General features: G+C 47.2%; 1 protein-coding gene across 6 annotated transcripts in view; it reads left to right on the top strand.

Annotated features, from left to right (window-relative positions):
* sytl5 (synaptotagmin-like 5) overlaps positions 1 to 15,572 on the top strand; it is a 280,747-nt gene that overhangs the window by 195,020 nt on the left and 70,155 nt on the right. For all 6 annotated transcript variants that reach the window (XM_038802150.1, XM_038802146.1, XM_038802147.1 and 3 more), the window contains 2 exons: positions 4,614 to 4,729; positions 14,181 to 14,301. In XM_038802150.1, the coding sequence (XP_038658078.1) occupies positions 4,614 to 4,729; positions 14,181 to 14,301 (237 nt within the window). The remainder of the gene's footprint in view (positions 1 to 4,613; positions 4,730 to 14,180; positions 14,302 to 15,572) is intronic.

Below are 15,572 nucleotides of genomic sequence, written 5' to 3'. Positions count from 1 at the left end.
GTCACTGTCTGTGCGGAGTCTGTACGTTCTCCCTGTGTCTGCGTGGGTTTCCGCCGGCTGCTCCGGTTTCCTCCCATAAGTCCCAAAGATGTGCTTGTAGGTGAATTGGACATTCTGAATTCTCCCTCTGTGTACCCGAACAGGCACCGGAATGTGGCGACTAAGGGATTTTCACAGTAACTTCATTGCAGTGTTAATGTAAGCCTACTTGTGACGATAAAGATTATTATAGTTCCCTAAATGTGAACAAAAAGAACAAAGAACAAAGAAAACAACAGCACAGGAACAGGCCCTTCGGCCCTCCCAGCCTGCGCCGATCCAGATCCTTTATCTAAACCTGTCGCCTATTTTCCAAGGATCTACTTCCCTCTGTTCCATCTCCCTTCTTAAATATAGATATAAAATTAGTTCACCACCAGTTCAAGGCACTGCATATTTTTCTAACAAGATAAATAGAGGGGCTGGTTTAGCTCACTGGGCTAAATCACTGGCTTTTAAAACAGACCAAGCAGGCCAGCAGCACGGTTCGATTCCTGTACCAGCCTCCCCGGACAGGCGCCGGAATGTGGCGACTAGGGGCTTTTCACAGTAACTTCATTGAAGCCTACTCGTGACAGTAAGCGATTTTCATTTCATTTCATTTTCAATAAATAATACTGTCATGTCTTTCCTTTTAAAATGGCCAGGTTCAATCTCTCCACTGCAATCTCACTTATTCTGAGTGTCATTTAGTTTATTTAACCCTTTTTTGTGCATTTAAATGCCGTAATATAATCTTACGATGTCATGTCCACTTTATCTGCCTCCCTGATAAATACAGAAGAAAACTAATTATTTAATATTTCTGCCATTTTGCTATCACTGTCTGTGATATTATCTTGACCATACCTTTGTGGCCCTGTCCCATGGCAATTTTCCTTGTTTATTCTATTTATGCACCATAAAATATTTAACTTTTTTGTTTTATGTTCCTTGATATTCTTACTTCTGCTGATTGTTTTTGTAATGTCTCTCCTGAGCTCCGTATTCTCTCCCTTGTTATGTTCTGCCCAGCTACCCATTTACTTGATATCTGTCCCTTTCCTTACCATCAATTTTTCCTTAGTTTTTCTTCATCCACAGTGTCTCTTTGGTGCTTAGTTTGTTCTTATTTTTTATCAGAATATATTTTTCATTTCTATTCAACACCATTTAAAATACGTCCCATTATTGTTCTCCATCATTTTATGACCAGATTGTCCATTTTATTTTTCCAATTCTAGTCTCAGCTGCTCAATAAACAGCTTTTCCCTCAATCTATTGCACCATCCTTTGACGTTTATGTCCTTCGGTTTTATATATTATATTATGGTTGTTTCGCTACTTTTCAGTTTGCTTATCTGCTCTGGACCGTTATCTATTAACAGACCAACTAGTCAATCATCCCCTTTTAGACTTCTCACTGGGTTAGATAGGAGTCCTGTACATATTGTAGGAACTCCATTCTCTTACCCCTTTTACCTTCCTCTTCTGACCATTTAATTTTGGAAAGGTTGAAATTCCCCTGATGATCATTCTGCTTTTTATTTGTTTCTGTAATTACTTCCACCATTAGGTGGTCAATACACTAACCTGTTAGTGTGATTGATCCTTTTTAATCTCCTCGCTGTCCTCCTTTGAGACACAGTGCTTTGATCTGCATTATGGCTGTTCCCCTCTTTCTCCTTACCTTCAAGGGTAGCAAGTACACCGTAATTGTTGGGCAGAACCAGTGTTGCGAGACCTCCTTCTCGACCTGTCCCAAATTCGGTCTCCCGGGTTCCCTGACAATAACACCTTGAATCTGTACTTCATGTAGCTGTACTTCTGGAGTGTGACCGTGCTATGAATAAAACTCTCCAGAAATTCATCTCAATCCCTTGTGTTTTGGCATGTGTCTTAACTCCAACTCCAGCTCAAAGACTTGTGAGTCGAATGTGACTCAAAGCAGAGACATTTCAAAAATCTCACTGCACAAAGTCTCACATTATAGTGTCCACACATATAGCCTGCCCTGCCCATTCTGGGCGGCAAGGTGGCAGAGTGGTTAGCACAGCTGCCTCACAGCGCCAGAGGCCCGAGTTCAATTCCGGCCTTGGGTGACTGTCTGTGTGGAATTTGCACATTCTCCATGAGTCTGTGTGAGCTTCCGCCAGTTTGTTCCCACATTCCAAAGATGCGCAGGTTACGTGGGGTTATGGGTTTATGGGGATAGGGCAAGGGAGTAGACATGGGTAGGGTGCTCTTTCAGAGGGGCATTGCAAACTCGATGGGCCTAATGGCCTCGTTTTGCACTGTAGGGATTCTATGATTCTAGATTTTTTTGTTTAGTTTTTTGATAATCTGAATTAAAATTAGGTGGACAGCACTTTTTCTGAAAAAAATAAAATGAATTCCCGTTTACTTACTCTGAGCTTCTCCTCCATGCTTGCCATGGCATCATTTTTAAAGATATTCCCTTAAGTTAATGTTGCTGTCCCTTTTTGTAAATCTGGTTTAATATTAATTCTTAAAAGTTCTGCATAAAGTTTTAGAAGTGTGCAATAAAATGAATACATCATTTAATTTACGCCCAATCTATCATTGCTCGTTTGTGTTGATTTTGGTATTGTCTTCTGAGCCAGTCTAATTGCGAGGTTAGTTTGCTCATGGATCTACTTTTTGAACTGTTCTGGTTCCCATGCATGCTTCCTGTTAGCTTGGGCTTCTGTGGGAATCTCCGTTTAACACTTGCACCATATTTGAAATCAATGGAATGAAAGTCAGGAAGATTCCGCAGCAGCTGGAAGTTCCACTCGCTAGAAGATCAAAATTACCCCAATGAAACCATGTAAGAAAATAGTAGATATGGTGCATGTTTATATTTTGAAAAAAGGAGTGATGAAGTAGGGAGATGCACTGCGTTTCTCAGTTTCTGCAAGTTTGTAGTGTGAAGATAAATTGTGAAATTGTTACGTTGCAGTTCTTAACCACTATCTAGAGCAACATAGTGGGAGGTGATTAGTAACAGGCACAAATTGTGGAAAAAAAGATCGAGTGTGCTTCTTTACGTTATTGAAAAGGCATTCTGAAAATGCAATGACTTTTGTTCACTGATCAAAAAAGGACAAAAATATGGAACAAGAAAGCAAATAAGCAAGAAGGAATGGGAGGTAAAAGGGTAAGGGTCAAAAGGAAAAGAGAAGAGCAGTCCAGAGAGAAAAATAAATTTGAGATGGTGGCGAAGAAGAGGCAAAGGAAGGAAGGAGATGGTGTCAACTTGGCTCAATTATTATGGTACTGTCCCTTTTAGGTCAGGAGATTGTAAGTTTTTGAATTACTCTCAGAACACTGTTGAATGGTACTGAGCATTTGGTACATGATCAGAGACACCAGCTTCATGACGAGAAGTTATACGGAAGACCCATCCAGACCCAAATTAAGAATTCAGTGGGCTCTGGGGAGGAAGAGCGTTTGGGGCATTTCCTGATCCATCAAATGCCTACCCCAACAGAGAAGACTGGGTTGCTGGTCCCAAGCACTGGGACGTGCATGAGTTCATCAATTAATTTTTGATCCAATGAGACTGGGCACAGAGATGTTGAACTCCTTCCCTGAGTAACAAGTGGGTTTCCTACTGAACTCTGTTGACCATCCTTAGCTCCGGCCTCTGAGCAAGGAAAAGTTGGAGTGACACCTCTTAATTGGGAATCATTTAGTAACATTTGACGGTTTTCTTTAAATGAATGTGGAGAGGAATTTTGTATTTGGGCACACAGAATACTACTTTCTTTCCCTTAGTAATATTGTTCATTTCATGGCATTGTTTTGTCAGAAAATGTCTGAAAATGTTAGCATTAAGTTTCTCTTGACCCTTTGAGAGAGAGTGGCAACCATTAAAAATGAATTCAGTTTCCTGTCTTAATCTTTGTTGTAATAATTCAGTGATCATGCCCAATATACAGGGCATTCCATCAGATGTATTTGGACAACTAATATCTCAGATTAATTAAATTTAGTGAATTAATTTAACAAATTGAAAAATGTGGTGTCAAGCGCAGGGGGAAAGGTGCATAATTCGCAGACCTCCCCTACATAAAAATAATCTTGGCCATGGCAAGGGGAGTTAGGCTATTTCTGTCTAGCTTAGGCATGAGTAGTTGGAGATGGAAGGGTGTGTTGCACACTGAATTATGTTTATATTTGTATTTATATCTTTTGTTGTTCTAAAACCATAAATGCCTTAATAAAATGTTTTTTAAAATAATCTTGGCCAGAGTTTCAAAGAGCTTGAGTGAGCTCATACCTGACCTGAACTTGTGTGTGATTGCACAAGAAAACATTGGAGACATCATGGAGTCCGCACGCAATATTTTGTATGGCACGCGTACCATAGTTGGAAGTGTGAATGGCAACAACTGGAAGGGCAATTATGCTAAAAGTGTGAAATTGTTACTGTTAGGCTTTCAAAATTATCTAAATTATCTGGCAGATTTAGCTAGTGATCAATACAAAAGGCCAAATATATTTTTTTTATTAAAATGTAAACTTAACAATTTTGAAGAGTTACTTCTTGTGTACAGAAGCTGCAGTTACATTGTTCTTTCTTTAAACAGACAGTTGAGGGTTGTCACTGGTGAATGGTTTTTTGAAGAGAGATCAAAGCGATTTGAACATGCATCAGGAATGGGATGTGATATGATCAAACGGTCCATCATCAGGAAACCAATAGGTAGGAAACACTGGATGTGTGCATTGCTGTACTTCATAGGTACAGGCTAAACTCGGCAGAGAAAGTTAGGTCCATTATGAGTACCTTTTATGGTACTTCATGGTAAGTCTTAAGTACTGTCAAATAACCTATCAGCCTTTCTGAAAATTTACTTTTACATCTGTGGAATTTAATTCTTTCAGATTTTAATTATTGTTGGAACGTTAAAAATGTGTAACTATACCCTTTTGCCTCTTTCTCTCACTACAATCTATATTTTAATTACTGAATGTGATTTGATACTGAACTCGACATTCTAACTGGCATTTCATAGAATCATAGAATTTACAGTGCAGAAGGAGGCCATTGAGTCGGTATCAGCCCTTGGAAAGAGCACCCCACCTAAGCCCTCACCTCCACCCCATCCCTGTAAACCAGTAACCCCACCTTTTCTGGACACTGAGGGCAATTTAGCATGGCCAATCCATCTAACCTGCGCATCTTTGGACTCTGGGAGGAAACCGGAGCACCCGGAGGAAACCCACGCACACAGGGGGAGGACGTGCAGACTCTGCACAAACAGTGACCCAAACCATGAATCGAACCTGGGACCCTGTAGCTGTGAAGCAACTGTGTTAACCATTGTGCTACCGGACCGCCCAAACCCCTGGTTCAAACTCTGCACTGCTTCTTAATGATGCTTTAGTCTGATGTGGTTAAGGAGATGCACATTTTGGGATGAATTTATTGGTCATGGCAGTAGCGCTGTTCAGCAGCCAGAGAGCCAGGGGCGACCCCACCACTGCCATTTCTGGAAACTCGAACTGGCAAATAGGCTATTAATTACCTGAAATTTGGGCTCTCATGTTTTGCATAAAGGTCTCATCTCCAAGAGCTTCTAGCCAATTGGAGGATGAACAGCTCTTCAGCACCAACAGTGCCACCAGAAACAGAGCTGATACTGCAATGGTCCCAGATCTGATACCATGAAGGCGACAGTGGAGTAAAGCTAAGCTTGTGGGGCTTTCTGGGGCCAGTAAGAAAGGTTCCAGTGAGAGGGGACTTTTATGGAGGGCAGGGAGAGAGGACTATTGTGGAGGACAGGGAGGAGGTCTCTCAGCTGGGGTGACCTATGCCACCAGGTGCCCTTGCGAACGACAGGTTGCCCAGTCTAGAGGGCGTGCTCTTTTCCGATACCTGCAGCGAGACAACAAGTTTATACTGAGCGGGCCTTAATTGGCCATAAATTGATAATTTAAGAACCTCAATTGGCCTCTGTATAGGAAAGTTATCCTCATCTATCCCCACTTCTAATGAAATCAAAGGAAATCTGGAAGGCATTGCATCATTTACCTTTCCTCCCAATTTCTAGCCCACTTAAAAGCAGAGTTAAATCCCAGCCATTGTTAGTCCTGTTCGGCCTGTTTGAGACCCTGTAGCAGGTGTTATGGTTTTACACTTTCTAATTATCGTACATTCCAAACTTCATCAAAGCTTATGGAAAAATGTAGCAAACAGCTGTGCCCTGCTGTTCATTAGCTGCTAACTAAGTGCCTCGTCTGCCCCGCTGATATTTTTTAAAATATAAATTTAGCGTACCCAATATTTTTTTCCAATTAAGGGACAATTTAGCATGGCCAATCCACCTAATCTGCACATCTTTTGGGTTGTGGGAATGTGATGATCGGAATACCTTGCCCCTTTAAGAGGCTTGGCATTGCCCCTTTAAGAGGCTTGGAACCCTGGGGGACTCCGCCTCTGGCTACGCCCCCTGGGAAACAGTATTTAAGATGAGACTCCATTTTGCGAGCACACTTCTCTTGGATGCTGCCATTGTTCGATGCTTATTAAAGCCTTTGATTAACGACCTAACTTTCGCGTCGTAATTGAGAGTGCCTCAATTTAATAAGCATCGAACAATGGCAGCATCCAAGAGAAGTGTTCTTCCCGCAGGCCGCCGCCAAGATGGCCTCTCCCATATCTCGCACGAGGTTGATGACGTGTCAGAAGTGGGCGTGTCTGGCTGCAGCGCAGCCGCGTTGCGGGGTCTATGAGGCCGCGAGCTTGATTTCTGGGCCCGGTGAGACATTTGTTTGTGGCCTTTGGGCCCAGCCAGGCAGACTTTCGCGAAGTGCCCTTTCTTCCCGCAGTCGTTGCAGGTCGCGGATCGGGCCGGACAACGCTGGCGTGGGTGCTGGCCTTGCCCACAGAAATAGCATGGGGAGCCCCCAGAGTGAGTGGATCGATGCGTGGCACAGGCCTGTAGCGTGGCCGAGTCTGGAGGGGATCGAGAGGGATTCGTAAGGTCCGCGGAGTACGTACGATATTAAATATCGCCCGGGGAAGCTCAACGAGTCCCCAGATGCCCTGTCTCGCGGGACATGCGCCAACGCGCAATTGGACCGCCTGAGAGCCATCCACGATGACCTCTGCCACCCAGGGGTCACCCGGCTTGCCCACTTCATCAAGTCCCGCAACCTGCCCTACTCCACAGGGGAGGTCAAGACCATGACTAAGGCATGCCAGATCTGTGCGGAATTCAAGCCGCAGTTCTATCGACCAGACAAGGCCCGCCTGATAAAAGCCTCTGGGCCCTTTGAGCGACTAAGCGTGGACTTCACAGGGCCTCTCCCTTCCAACAACCGCAACATCTATTTCCTCACCGTCATCGATGAATTCTCCCGCTTCCCTTTTGCTGTCCCCTGCCCCGATGCTACCTCGGCCTCCGTGATCAAGGCACTGCGCAGCATCTTCGCTCTGTTTGGTTTCTCCGCTTATATTCACAGCGACCGGGGTACATCGTTCATGAGCGATGAGCTGCGTCGGTACCTGCTCAGCAAGGGCATCGCCTCGAGCAGGACGACGAGCTGTAACCCGTGGGGAAACGGGCAAGTGGAGAGGGAGAACACGACAGTCTGGAAGGCTGTCCTCCTAGCCCTACGGTCAAGGAGTCTCCCTATCGCCCGCTGGCAGGAGGTCCTACCCGATGCCCTGCACTCCATTCGGTCGCTCCTCTGTACGGCCACGAACGAGACCCCTCACAATCGTTTGTTTGTCTTCCCCAGGAAGTCCACCTCTGGGGTCTCGCTTCCACCCTGGCTGACGACTCCGGGTCCAGTCCTACTCCGGAGGCATGTGAGGAGCCATAAAAAGGAACCAATAGTCGAGAGGGTCCACCTGCTGCACGCAAACCCTCAATACGCCTACGTCGAGCACCCCGACGGCAGGCAGGATACCGTCTCCCTGCGAGACCTGGCACCCGCTAGCTCTCCCACCGATCCTCCCACCGACCCCCCCCCTTCTACCGATGCTCCCGGCCCTACACCGAACTCCGACTTCGACAGCGCCCCCTCCATAGCGCCCCCTGCCCCCTAGCCGACACCGACCACCCTAATCACTCCTGATACCCCCCCTCTCCAAGGCGGACAAAGCTTCAGTCAACCGTGCTCCCGGATAGAACACCATCAGAACCGACCGCATCCACGGCGCCACCACCGGAGCGGCGAAAGTCAACACGGACTATCAGACCACCACAAAGACTGAACTTAGTGCCTCAGGGGGTGAAACCCACGCAGACATGGGAAGAATGTGCAAACTCCACACAGACAGTGACCTAGGGCTAGGATTGAACCCAGGTCCTCGGCAGCATGAGGCAGCAGTGCTAACCACTGTGCCTCCATGCCGCCCTACTTGTGGATCTGATGATGTTATATCTTTCAAACTCAGATTGTGGCTTACACTGCCTTAGAAATGTGTTGGAGGGAAATGCAACTAGTCCCTGTACACGGACAGTGACCCAGGGCAGGGATGCGAAGCCCACTGATATTTGTTGATGCATTACCTCAACAATCTTCAGCAACGACAGACCCGTTGTGTAAATTGAATCAATAGTCCTATAAACAACATTATCACAGGTAGAAGTCAAGGGATTAGTGCAAGTGCAAGATTTAAATCAATGGGGGCTCACAATAATCTGGTTTCCTGTTAATGTACAAAACTGACCTCAAATTAACAAATAAAAAAACGAGCAAGGGCCCTTTTAAAACTGGAATCTTTATCATTTTGGAGAGACCAAGTATCCTAATGTTTTGATGAAATAACAATCTTGAGATTTAACTGTGATTGACTCAATTAATGATATAGCATCAGAAATTAAAAATATTTTCTTGATTGTTTTTTCTACAAGGGTTATGAGGGCTTTTAATGTACATAGAACTGGTTATATGCTTGCACCAAATACAAAAAATATATAATTTAATAACCTTTGTTTTAAGTTGTGTGTTTTGATGATCTCATTACAGCCCAACATTAGATTGGCGAAGTGACAAATTATAGACATAGTGTTACCCTTTGTTACAGTAGAACCAAAATAACTCACTAACAGCAGCATTTTGTGTGCATCTCAGAGGAACTGTTAGGGTTAGAAGTGCTTTAGTAGCTACCTTCTCAAATTATTGCATTCTACATTTCAAAATAAAGGGAGGGAAAATCTTCGGCATGTACACACCAAAATATACAATTTCCTGATGTGTTCTTTAAGTGTTTGCTTGGAGTTCTATAGTGCAACATCTCCCCTTTCAAATTAAGAGATGCTTTGTTTTTATTTATATATGCATCAGAAATGCAATGAAAGTCATTTGTTTTAAAATCTGGACAATCTCGTTTGATCCAGGTATATAATTTATTTAATTGCACAGATTATGGCACTCACTGTGCACAAAGTGACATGCCCCCGTGCTTTTTGTGGACAAAGTATCAGATATTCCAGAGAGATGACCTGGCTGGGGAGGCAGCCAGGCCGCCACACCCGGTGGCATTGTCGACCGCCATTCCAACAGAATCCTTCGTGGGGCAACGGGAGAGGCAAAGGCCACATCAGCTCTCCTCCCTTCCATCATCTCCGGCATTTCCGATACCCCAAAAAGCGCCACCATTCGGTCGACCCGGCCTTTACCCCCACAATCTTCTTTCCAATTTCTCGTAGCCCCAAAACATGTGCGTGTAATTTGCTGGTCCTCACCCACACTTCTCACACTTGTCTGCCACCCCCTCGAAGAACCCACTCATCCTCGCCTGAGTCATATGCACCATCTGCACCACCTTAAATTGAATCAAACTCATCCTCGCACACGAGGAGGTCGTATTTACCCTACGCATTGCCTCAATCTACACTCCCCATCCTATAGCCCCCCTCCCCGCCCCAGCTCCTCCTCCCATTTGTTCTTGATCCTCACCACCTGCACTCCCCCTTCTCCCCATATTCATACTGCACCCCCCTCACCCACCCCGTAGCTACCCCACTGATTTCCCCATCATCAAACTGCCCCATAAACTCTTTCTCTCCACCAACCACTCCTTGGTGGGGGTACTTAAATATTTCCTGTCCACCTCGACTATTTCGTCCAATAACTGTCCATACTCCTTCCTCCTCCTCTTGCCTCTGTGCGCCTTGAATGAGATAACTCGCCCCGAACCACTGCCTTCAACGCCTCCCAAAATGTGGCTGCCGGTACCTCCCCATTTTGATTCAACTCTGCATAGTCTCTGATCACCGACCACACCGTCTCACAGAATCCCTTGTCTGCCAAAAGCCCCAAATGCAATCTCCATCCCAGTCTCTGCTCCTGCCTCTAAGCCTGATCGGCAGCCGGTGTGGCGCAAGGTCTGAGATCATGATTCGCATATACTCCGTCCCCACCACCCGCACCAAACACCGCTCGGCTCACTACAAAAAAGTCAATTCCAGAATATGCCTTGTACATGTGCGAGAAGGAGTACTCCTTCTCCCCTGGGCTCCTAAACGGATCCACCATTCCCATCCTTTCCATAACTCCCCCCCCCCCCCCCCCCCCCCCCCCCCCCCCCAGCTCCTTCGCTATCCTCAACCCTGCCATTGACTGAGGGCTCGACCTGTCCACCCTCTGTTCCAGCACACAGATAAAGTCACCCCCCATAATCAACTGATGTGTGTCTAGGTCCGCAATCGCTCCCAGCAAACCCTTCACAAACCCCATGTCATTACAGTTTGGCGCATAAACATTCACTAGCACCACTGGGGTCCCCTCCAACACCCCACTCACTATCATGTACCTCCCACCCAGGTCCAACACCTCCTTGGTCCCTCCAAACTCCATCCTTTTGCTCAGCAAGGTGGCCACCCCCCGCGACTTTGATTCAAACCCTGAGTGAAATACCTGACTCACCCATCCCTTTCTCAACCTGACCTGATCCTTCACCCGGAGATGGTTCTGCTGCAGAAAGACCACCCCCGCCTTCAAGTTCCTCAAGTGCTCAAAGATCCGAGACTTCTTCACCAGCCTATTCAGTCCCTGTACATTCAATGTTACGAACCTTACTGGAGGCTTGCACCTCCACTCCCCTCTACCGTCCGCCATCGTCCCCTTCCAATTATATCTTCTTTGATTTCACCCTGATCTGGGCCCATCCAAGATAGTCCCCTTCTCCACCCATGACCCCGCTCATTCTCCAGCACTGCCACATCTCATACCCACCTTCCTCTCCCCTTGGCCAACCCCCATGGCCACCTCTCCACCTCACTTCCGTTCACATGATAATTGCCAGCTCAGCAGCTTCTGCCCAAAGGCTTCTCCTATCCACTCCTACCCCACGCCCTTCCCTCTTTGGTCTGTGCAAATGGCTCCCGTGGACCTCATCCTCCCCGACACAAACAAAGACATCCAAAATCACAGGGTCCCCCCCGCTCCAAAATGAAAAACACCACAAATGGGGGGGGGGGGGGGGGGGGGGGGGGGAGAAGCCGTTACCCCCTTACAAACTTATTACCCCTTAACAAACAATCACTACGACAAACTCACCACACCCAGGAAACGCCCCCCACTCTCCGGCCCCACTATACCCGCATATTCCGATCTCTCCATCAACATTCAGTTCTCCCCCAATTTATGGTCTCTGATGAAGTCATTGACCTCCTCTGGGGTTTCAAAATAGTACTCCTGGCCTTCAAAAGTTACCTATAGTTTCACTGGGCACAGTACCCCAAACCGGATCTGCTTTTGGTATGAAACCGCTTTGGACCCTGTTCCTATCCCACTCGCAGTTCTGCTTCTCCCTGGCCTATTGCAGGATCTTCTCCTTCCCAACAAAAATGGATCCTCACAATCACTGCCCGCAGTGGCTCCCCCGCTCTGGGCTTCTGCCTTAAGGACCTGTGCGTCCTGTCCACGCCAGGACATTGTCCAGCACCCCCTCTGCCACCAGCACCCCCTCTGCCACCAGCCCCCCCCTCTGCCACCAGCACCCCCTCTGCCACCAGCACCCCCTCTGCCACCAGCACCCCCTCTGCCACCAGCACCCCCCCTGCCACCAGCACCCCCTCTGCCACCAGCCCCCCCCTCTGCCACCAGCACCCCCTCTGCCACCAGCCCCTCCAGAATCCTTGAGGTGTATCTTGTGACACTCATGCCTTCCACAGCCTTGCGTAGTCACCGATACGCAGGTTCTCCCTTCTGGATCTGTTTTCCTGCTCCTCTACCTTTGCCCTTACCGATTTTCAAAGGTCCCCCAGGGGCCCCACCTCTGCCTTCAGTGCCACCGCCCAATCACTGTGATCAGACATCACAGACCTGCAACCCCTGTACCCCACAGGCACTTCTCAGCTCTCTCCATCCACCCTTTCAGGGATGCTACTGCTCTCTCGATGGCCTTCGACCGATGCTCAAGCATCTCCTTTTCTGCTGGCGTGACTCTTCTCTAATGAACTGCAACAACATCTCCATCTGGGGGTTTCCAACTTGCGAAAATCCTTCCCCCTCCGCCATCTTCCCAATAGCTACTGCGCCACCGGTCTTCTCCAGTTCCTTGGCCAGGTCATTAACCTTTTTCTGCCAGCTCTGGTAACCAACAGACATGGCACTCAGTGGGGCAAATTTCTCCTCCCCTCCTTTAGCTACGGTTTCCTGTCGAAATGATCCCACTTTCGGGTAAAAAGGGCTCAAACCAACGCTTTTGAACCTGAGCTACGCTGTGTGTGACCACTCACTCCATGGCCGCCACCCGAAGTCCGTGTACATACCTTTAATGTGAAAGCCTGCTTGGTCCTCACAATCTCACTCTAATCAGGTTCAAAGGAGGAGAGGGCTGTGGTGATGTGCATCACTGTAAATACACAAGGGGTTAATGTAAATACATGTAGACTAGCTAGACACTAGAGGGAGCACCAGAGACATCACACACACACACTCAACCAATAGATCAGTTAGATAGGACACGACCAATGGGCATTCACGATACACACAGAGGTGGCACGACCACAGGAGGGCATTACACCAACCCATATATAAAGGACACCACACACATGATCTGCCTCTTTCCAGTGGAGACAGTCAGTGAGTACAGACACTAGGTTGATTCAATATCACTCCCACCACGTGGATTGTAGCAGACTGGTTAGTCAGTCTGGGTAGCTATAGAAGGATTAACAGTAGTATCGAACCCGAGTAATAGAAGCGTATATAATTTAATAAACGTGTTGAAGTTATCTCCACGTCTGAACCTTCCTTTGTTAAGTGTACCACAAGGAAGCCGCTTATGCCACACATAGAGCAAAACAAGACAAGGGCGATGCGCCTTACGGGTGCAGACTTTATCCAGTTCCTTTGTGCTGTCTTTGTCTTTATGAATATGTTGATTGGCCATGCTAAATTGCCCCTTAGTGTGAGGTTACAGGATGGGCATTAGGGCGTAGGAAGAGTCATCTTTCAAAGTGTTGGTGCAGACTCGATGGGCCAAATGGCCTGTTTCTGTAATGTAGGGATTCTATGATATATTGGGCTGGATTCTCCACACCCCGCGGCAAAATTGTGTTCGGTAATGGGGCGGAGAATCCAGTTTCCCTCATGAAATCGGGACCGGTGTCAGTTCGGCAATTCTCTGCCCCCTGAAAAGCAGGGTACTGTGGGAGTACGCCACGCAGAGTATCCACCACCTCAGGCCATTGCCAGAGTCCCGCTCCACTATTCTCCGCACCTGACCGGCCAAATTCCCGGCTGCGTATTTCTAATGTGGTCCTGTCGTTCGGGAATCTCATGAGTCCGTAGCCGCCACAGTCGGGGGGCGGGCTGATTGGAGGGCGGGGGGGGGGCTCATTTGGGACTCAGGTATTTTGTTAGCCGGGCGGTCCGGGTCGGGGGCATGGCCGATCGGGGCACTATTTCCACGGTCCAAGTCCGCGGTCTGAGTCCGACACGGTCGCTGGAGGCCGCCACTGTGCGACTGCCCTGCCTCTGACCCGGAAGTGCAGGGGGCCGTATAGGCAGCTGGAGCTGCGAGCTCCACTGCAAGGCTGAATCTGTGGCGTTTTGACACCAGTTTTCCTGGCATAAAAGACCACAGTCTTCACGACGGCATGGAGACATAGTACCGAAAACAGAGAATCCAGCCCATTATCTTCAGTGCATTCGGAATGTAACTTGTTTATTTTTATTCCTATCAGGAGGCAAGACCGATCAACCCAAGGGAATAACAAATCAGAGAAATACAGAAGAGGCTTCAAGAGCCTCCACATTACCCAAAAATGAGAAGAAGATGGTTCCAGACCCATTCCGAAGGCTCAAGTAAGTAAGAGTGGAACTTTAAAGTCTCCTGCATTTCCTGCATTGAATTCCATATTTAGATATTGTCCCAGTGAATTTATCTTCATTAAAACAATTGGATTTGTCACTCAGTAAGTGGTTTATAATTGCAGAGTACATTCAGCCAAATTGTGTAGATCATTGAGAAACGTATTGACAAATCCATGTCACAGAATTGTAAGCTTTACCTATTTGCTTGCTCTTGTCCTGCTTCAGCTTGTTTGTAAAAGAGATTGGACAAAATGTTCTCGTCCCTCACTTGGTGGGTGGGAGCGGAGAATCTAGCGAGAGCCAAAAGCTCAGAAACTACCTGCGTGAAGACCCGTTGCACTCTCCCAATGGCGGGTGAATGGTCGCTTTTCCCACTGCCTGGTGGTGTGAACTCTGTTTGCTCGTCATAAATACTCATTAAAACAGCTGCTTGCCGCAATCTCCCTACGCTTTCCAGTCTTGCTACCATTCCATCAATGTGCAACTCTTGTGTGACCTCCGCAAGCACAGCCTGCAGGTGTGTGCATGTTACCTTGGAGGTTACCATAACTCCTACATCATCAATCACTCCCAGGTGCCTGGAATTTTTGATGCCAAAACATCCGCATAGATGGTTGCTGGGGATTAAGGGCTATCCACTTAAACACTGGCTAATGACTCCGGTGCTTCACACTGTAACTTGTACTGAGGAGAGATGCAACACTGCCCACGGCTCCACATGCTCCATTATAGAACAGACCATAGAACTTCTGAACATGCACTTCAGATGCCTGGAATGCTCAGGTGGCCCTCTGCAATACACACTGAAAAGCATCTCCTGCATGATCACAGTTTCCTGTGCCCCTCATAATGTGGCTGTGCAGAGAGTTGAACCCTTGCCAGAGGGTGAACGCATCAGAAGATGGTGAGGCAGTGCAGGGAGCACAGGTGGATAGTGTGGAACCATATGAGCGTAAAGATGCTATGAATGAAGGAAGACATGGCAGATGTACCCATGATACTTTAATTGCTGACAGGTTGCACAAGGAGTAAAACCAAGTGAGTTCATCTGGGCACATCTCCCTTTGCTCTTCAAACTATTCCCAATTATCTTGGGGGTTGTATATTCCCTACCTGTATTGGACCTTCCAGAATGCATTACCTCACACTGGATAAAAGCAAGTTACTGCGGATGCTGGAATCTGAAACAAAAGAGAAAATGCTGGAAAATCTCAGCAAGTCTGGCAGCATCTGTAGGGAGAGAAAAGAGCTAACGTTTCGAG

Source organism: Scyliorhinus canicula, chromosome 7 (genome assembly GCF_902713615.1).
Source record: "Scyliorhinus canicula chromosome 7, sScyCan1.1, whole genome shotgun sequence".
NCBI lineage: Eukaryota > Metazoa > Chordata > Chondrichthyes > Carcharhiniformes > Scyliorhinidae > Scyliorhinus > Scyliorhinus canicula.
Note: the sequence above shows the minus strand (reverse complement) of the source record. Positions and strands in the feature narration are given on the sequence as shown.